This window comes from Euleptes europaea, chromosome 7, assembly GCF_029931775.1.
Source record: "Euleptes europaea isolate rEulEur1 chromosome 7, rEulEur1.hap1, whole genome shotgun sequence".
NCBI lineage: Eukaryota > Metazoa > Chordata > Lepidosauria > Squamata > Sphaerodactylidae > Euleptes > Euleptes europaea.
This window is the reverse complement of record NC_079318.1, coordinates 23,740,382-23,747,752: the sequence shown is the minus strand read 5'-3', so window position 1 is coordinate 23,747,752 and position 7,371 is coordinate 23,740,382. Positions and strand designations below refer to the sequence as shown.

Here is a 7,371-nt window from a genome sequence, read left to right as displayed (position 1 = left end):
AAAGTGTATAAAAGGTTGATCAATGCTAAATGAAAATGTGATTCTTTCTGCAGTCTGACTCTTTGTGTTTCGGCTGGAGAGATTTTGATCCCGGCTTGTATGTTTAAACTTGGTACCATTAAATAGAGCAATCCGTAAAAGTACTTCCTGATCTCCAGTGCGTTATCCTTGATCAGATATACCTGGGGTAACGGTTTTTTAGGCACAACAGCCTCTGATAATGCTAGCATAGGGTTGCCAACTGCCAGGTAGTAGCAGGAGATCTCCTGCTAATTAAACTGATCTCCAGCCGATAGAGATCAGATCACCTGGAGAAAAATGGCCGCTTTGGCAATTGAACTCTATGGCATTGAAGTCCCTCCCCTTCCCAAACCCCGCCCTCCTCAGGCTCCGCCCCAAAAATCTCCTGCCGGTGGCGAAGAGGGACCTGGCAACCCTATGCTAGCACCTTCTGATTTTACAATTGCACCATCTCCACCACCCCCTTTGCTATTGTTGTTGTCATGCTTGCAGGCAACCTAGCCAAGAGAAAAAAACAACAACAGTTTACAAAAGCCAGGGAAACACTGCAGCAATCCAACAAGCACTATGATCTCACTCACAAAAACTCCAGTCTGTCTGAAAGTGTTTATTTCATTTTTACTAACATCTTGGGCTAGAAACCGATTGGTGCGGTGCATTTCAGCTCCGCAATTGGTCCAGCATTTTCCTCCACCCTCAAGAAGAACACGGAGTGAAAACACTGAATGGCTGGAAACAGAAAGAACAACAATTTTATTTACTATTCGGAACATGACTTTGCAGATGCATCACTCCTGTTGTTATGAAAACAAGAAAATGCAGGGTAGTAAGCCACAGAAAATGGCTGGGTTAGGCAATGGCCTAGGACCCTGGGTAACTTCTGCCCCAGCTGGGATCCAAAACTGAAAGCTAGTCCAGCTGATGGGAAAAAAAATAATCTCAGGAAAGAGGAGGGTTGCCAACCTCCAGGTATTAGCTGGAGATCTCCTGCTATTACAACTGATCTCCAGCTGATAGGGATCAGTTCACCTGGAGAAAATGGCCGCTTTGGCAATTGGCAATGAAGCCCCTCCCTAAACCCCACCCTCCTCAGGCTCCACCCCAAAAACCTCCTGCCAGTGGCAAACCCTAAGAAAGAGATGGCAGGGAAATAATCTGCGAGTGGGGGGGAGGACAGTTCAACCACCCCCAGCCTGAGCACACCTTTGCTTTTAAAGTCAGGATTTCCCCAATTTTCTATGTTAGTGGGACAGATCTTGTTTTAAACACTTGCATAACTGCCACTAGGTTGATCATTAAACCAAAACAGACATAGTGGCAGGAGTTGCATGAACTCATATTTTAGAAATGTTTATTAATAGCAGCTGTGGGAGAGCTTAAGGGAGATAACCCCCATGCTTTTTTCCTGATGCTAACCTTGTCCCTAGTGGTGCTGTTTGACCCATGTGGAAAATATGACACTGGGGGGAAAAAACCTGGGGAAGGTGTGATATTTTCCTCATTAAAGGATTAACACCCCCCCCTATAGAAACACATAGTCACCATTCCATGATCTGTTCTGTATTGGACCTCTCTGTAACACTTAAAGGACCATATGAAATCCCTTGCTGGATCTCCCACTACATTGTCACTTTTGGCCTTCAGACTATGGACCAAACTAGATGAGATGGGTACCAGTGTCTGCCATGGGGCCCCACTGCCATCACTAAACCTCATGGCATCACCAGATGTAGTACAGAAACAACACAAACCCAAGCAGCCAGAAAGAGACCACCCTCTGTCCCCTGATGATGCACATAGGAAGCCTGCATGAAGAACCCCAGACCTTCATGTTGCTAATTCAAATAATACTAAATGTAACATGTTTGTTTTACTGTTTCTGTGAGACCGGCAATCCAGAAGGATGAGGCCCTAGGCAAAAAGGAAGATTAGAAGCTACTATGGTAATATTGGGAACTGCCCATAGCTCTCTGGGAAATGACAATACAGTGGGAAACAGATCTGGCTTGGAATCCTAAGCTAGGGAAGTATGAATGTAGCATAAAACAAAGGTTGAAACCCTAAGGACACTTCCCTGGGAATGAGCCTTACTGAACAGAATGGTACTTACTTCTGAGTAGATCTACTTAGGATTGCTCTCAGTCTGCTCTTTGGAGGTCCTGATGACAACAATTTTAAACAGAACAAAGGACCTCTGTCTCATTGTAGATGAAGACCATGCCTCTTTGTTGCTGTTGTTGACTTATCTGCAGCCTTCAGTACAATTAGGGTTGCCAGGTCCCTCTTCCGGTGGGGCTGAGAGAGTTCGGAGAGAACTGTGACTAGCCCAAGGTCCCCCAGCAGGCTGCATGTGGAGGAATGGGGAAACCAACCCAGTTAACTAGAGTAGAGTCCGCCGCTCTTAACCACTACACCCCTCTAGCTCCCATGTCTCCTCATCCTAAACTTAAAGTTACATCACCCGCAGGCCCCTTTTGTCCACTGAACACCCTTGGCTCAACTATTAGTCTGAATTGTTCTCCTGTATTTACATTACCAGTTGGATACAAATTTTGATGGGATAGCTCTGTTGCACTGTGACCTGGATCGCTCAGGCTAGCCCAATCTCATCAGATCTTGAAAGCTAAGCAGGATTGACCCCCTGGTTAGTATTCGGATGGGAGACTATCAAGAAAATCCATGGTCTCTATGCAGAGCCAGGCAATGGAAAAGACCTCTGAACATTTCTTGCATAGAAAGCCCCTGAGGGGTTGCCATAAGTCAGCTGTGATTTGACAGCAAAAAAAAAAATCTGTTTTGCAGCAAAAGCAAGAATCTTGTCGCAACTTAAAGGGGAACAGATATAGTGTAAGCTTTTCTTGGCTCATTTTGACAGATGTGTGAAGGGAATTCTCAGTCAGCACAAGGAGTGGAAATAAATTGCAAACAAAGAGTCAGAAGGTCTAGTTTATGTGATTTCTATGCAAAATCCAAAAGTATATACAGATAAGTACCATACTAAGGAGCCCCATGGTGCAGAGTAGTAAACTGCAGTATTGCAGTCCAAACTCTGCTCACAACCTGAGTTCGATCCTGACGGAAGTTGGTTTCAAGTAGCCGGCTCAAGGTTGACTCAGCCTTCCATCCTTCCGAGGTTGGTCAAATGAGTACCCAGCTTGCTGGGGGTAAAGGGGAGATGACTGGGGAAGGCACTCGCAAACCACCCCGAAAACAAAGTCTGCCTAGTAAACGTCGGGATGTGACGTCACCCCATGGGTCAGGAATGACCCGGTGTTTGCACAGGACAGGGGATCTTTACCTTTTTACAATACTAATACCATTTGCATCTCGTGATAACACAGACGACTTAAGTTACGATGAGTATGAGAGTGATAAAATGTCAGACATTAAGCTCCTAACAGATAGAATGCAACCTACTGATAAATTCTAATGCAGCCAGTTTCTCGATGGGAGTCTCCCTTTGAAGCTCCTTTGTCGAAGGCTGACTTTCAGGTCAGCAGCGGGGTGTGCTGGAAGAGTGGAATGTTCTCCCGCCCCTCTTTCTTGTCAAGTGGGGGAAACTGAATACACGAAGCTGCCTTATACAGTATACTGAGTCAGACCCTTCATCCATCAAAGTCAGTACTGTCTACTCAGACAGGCAGCGGCTCTCCAGGGTCTCAGGCAGAGGTCTTTCACATCACCTACTTGAAATTGTTGGAGACTTTCTATTCCTTGGCTCCATCATCAACCAAAAGGGAGACTGCAGCCAAGGAATCAGAAGGAGATTGAGTCTGGGAAGGGCAGCCATGAAGGCGCTAGAAAATATTCTTAAGTGTAAGGATGTGTCACTGCCCACCAAGATCAGGTTAATTCATCCCATTGTATTCCCTGTTACTATGTATGGGTGTGAAAGCTGGACATTGAAAAAAGCTGATAGGAAGAAAAAAAATTCCTTTGAAATGTGGTGTTGGAGGAGAGTGTTATGGATACCATGGGCTGCCAAAAAAACCCCCAAATAAGTGGGTTATAGATCAAATCAAGCCAGAACTGACCCTAGAAGCTGAAATTACTAAACTGAGGCTATCGTATTTCGGTCACATTATGAGAAGACAAGAGTCTGGAAAAGACAATCATGCTAGGAAAAGTTGAGGGCAGCAGGAAAAGAGGAAGACCCAACAAGAGGTGGATTGACTCTATTGGGATGTGTGTGTGTTAAGTGCCGTCAAGTCGCTTCCGACTCATGGCGACCCTATGAATGAAAGTCCTCCAAAATGTCCTATCTTTGACAGCCTTGTTCAGATCTTGCAAATTGAAGGCTATGGGTTCCTTTATTGAGTCAATCCACCTCTTGTTGGGTCTTCCTCTTTTCCTGCTGCCCTCAACTTTTCCTAGCATGACTGTCTTTTTCTATTGGGATACTGCTACCTAATCCTCAACAGACTCAATAAAGGAAGCCACAGCCCTCAATTGGCAAGACAGGACATTTTGGAGGACTTTGATTCATGAGGCCACCGTGAGTCGGAAGCAACTTGACGGCACTTAACACACACACACACACACACTTGCCTGGTTCCTTTAACTGGTGATGCCGGGGATTGAACCTGCGACCTTCTGCGTGCCAAGCACGTGCTCTAACACTGAGCCAACAGCGCCGCCCCCGAACTGAACAAACTCTTCGTTCCGAGTTTGACCAAATGTCACTTGAAGCTAGGGCGTGGTTGGCCGCCTTTAAACTACACCTTAAACTGTGCTTTAGCACTGAGGGGTTCCTAGCTTCTCTGAAGCATGACCCTTTTAAATCCTCATGGCAAAAAATCTTAGATGAGAAACTGTCATTGTTGGGCTTCTCGTAGGATATGTTATTAGATCTTGGGAAAACTGAAGCTTTTACCAAAATTAAAAAGGGCAAGAGTCCAGTAGCACCTTAAAGACTAACAAAAATATTTTCTGGTGGGGTATGAGCTTTCGTGAGCCACAGCTCACTCCTTCAGATACAGCTAGAATGTGAATCCATCGGTCTTTAAGTAGAGGAACAGTATGTAAATGTGAATAGCAGGCTTGATTGGATTAGGTGTGATATGCAGAAGAGTCTGTGATGTCCATGGGAGAGATGGGTGTGGAGAAATCAGCATTGGTAATGGGCCATGAATGCAAGGTCTTTATTCAGCCCAGGTAAAAAGCGCATTAAAGAGCTCGATTATAACAGCACTACTTTTTGTGCTCGTCGCGTCTGTTCATCCCAGTTCTTCGGAATACCCCCTCCACGTGGTCTGCCTGCCTATACATATTATCTGACAACTCCTCGTCTCTGTAGAGCTTTTTGCTTGGCTAGATTGAATGCTAACCCTTCCATGGTAATGCAGGGCAGAATTCTGAATATACCATACTCAGACAGGATCTGCCCTTGCTCTTCTGGCTCTATTGACTCATTCGCCCATGCCCTTTTGGAATGCCGCTTTTACGAGGAACTTCGATCGCACTATATTTCCCCCCTTTTAACATACAAATCCAATGCCTCTGTGACTGACATAATGCCTTTTTTACTGAGCAATAGGGACCCCAAGGCTACATTGTCAGTGGCAAGATTTGTTTCAGTCCTTATATCCCTCCAACACTAGATATAGGCTGCTCAAGATCAATGGATCAAGGAGCTTCTAAGGCAGGGGTGGGGAACGTCAGGCCCGGGGGCCATTTAAGGCCCGCGAAATCATTTGGTCTGGCCCTTTGTGGGTCCTGGCAGATCTCTAGCTCAGAAGGATCTAAGTCTGGCGATCCGCCCCCTCCCGTGGCCAGGAACGGCCTCTATTAAAGGCGGATGTGAGTTTGTTTTGCCTAGAAAAGGAACCTTCTTTCCTCCTTGCAAAAGAGTCATTAGCTATGAAGCGGCTAGGACCGCCCAAGAAACTACGTTAACCCTTTCCCACCTGGGCTGTGGAGAAACCTATTCCCTCTGTACTACAAGAGGGCTGGGGGCGGAAGTGGCGACAATAGAGGGGTTAAAGGGGGCAGGGCCAGAATGTGTGTGTGTATGGGGTGACTTCTAAGCCAGTGTGTCCTCATTTCATCCCTGCAGGCGAAGGTAGCAGGAGCCGGCTGTAGAATCCAACCCCGACCATGCGGAGCAGGAGCAACTCCAGCGTGCGGCTGGACGGCTACGCCGGGCTGGTGCAACACACCATCCTGTGCCACCAGGCGGGCGAGTGCGCCACCGGTTGGATGCCTGCCTGCTTGCCCACACCCGGGGGGGGGGTTCATCTGGGGCAGTTGCCTGATTGGGGCTTGGTGGGCTAATTTTTAAGTTGATAATTTGTCTGGCCCGCGAATGATGTTATAAACCTCCAAATGGCCCTTGGCGGAAAAAAGATTCCCCAAACCTGTTCTAAGGGATAAAAGGAAAAGGGGAAAAAAAAGGAAAAGATTGAAAACCAGACGATTCCCCAAGAAGCAGTTTTTGCAACTTTGGATGTTTCGGCACTATATACCAACATCCCACGGATGAAGTTAGGAACATCATTCAAGAAAATTTAGATCTGAGAAGCGTACGCTCCCCTCCCACCCATTTCATTTCATCACTTACAGACATTTTGTTTGAAAATAATTCTTTTCGTTATAAAGATCAATTTTTCTTACAAACCTGAGGCGAGGCGATGGGCTCTGCCTGTGCCCCAGCCACTGCAAATTCATACAGGGTCCACTTTGAAAACAATTTTTTATTCAACGACACATTTTTTCCGGTCTCGTGTTTCAGATTTAGTGATGATTTATTTTTTTGATTCAGGATTCTTGGGATCGTGGAGAGGAAAGGGCCCTGCAGCCTTACCCAAAGTGTCTTGTTTTGATGCAAAAGGCCCTCGTGGCTTCCGGGAAGACCTCTCTTGGCGGGAAAAAGGTCCCCCCCCCCGTTCTAAGGGATAAAAGGGGGGGGGAAGGAAAGGGGGTTTGTACCACAGCGGCGCCTCCACCCGCCGGCGCGAAGGGGCGGGCCCCCAGGAGGCTCAGCGTGCTGCAACCATGGCGACGCGCCTCGCCCCGCCCCGCGCGGGGCAGGGCCGCCGGCGATTGGTCGGGGGGCGGGCGCTCGCCCTCTGCCCCCTGACCCCTGCGCGGCGGCGGGCGGCGGCGGCGGAGGCAGCGCCTGCTGCCCGTTTCCTGCTGGCCTGGCGGCGGCTGGTGCCGCTGCTGCAGCGCTGGGCGGGCGGGAGGATGCGGCGCCGCTCCCGGATGCTGTTCTGCTTCGCCTTCCTCTGGGTGCTGGGCATCGCCTACTACATGTACTCGGGGGGGAGCGCCGCGCTCGCCGGGGGCGGCAAGAAGGTGAGGGCGGCCGGACATGGGGGGTGGGGGGGGGCCTTGCTTCTTCTTTCCGGT

General features: G+C 48.1%; 1 protein-coding gene across 1 annotated transcript in view; it reads left to right on the top strand.

The window, feature by feature from the left end:
- The first annotated feature begins 7,121 nt into the window (after nt 1-7,121).
- Nucleotides 7,122-7,371, top strand: part of GALNT2 (polypeptide N-acetylgalactosaminyltransferase 2) — a 91,710-nt gene continuing 91,460 nt past the window's right edge. The window contains exon 1 of the mRNA XM_056852510.1: nt 7,122-7,317. Coding sequence (XP_056708488.1) covers nt 7,207-7,317 — 111 coding nt within the window. The 5' untranslated portion in view covers nt 7,122-7,206. The remainder of the gene's footprint in view (nt 7,318-7,371) is intronic.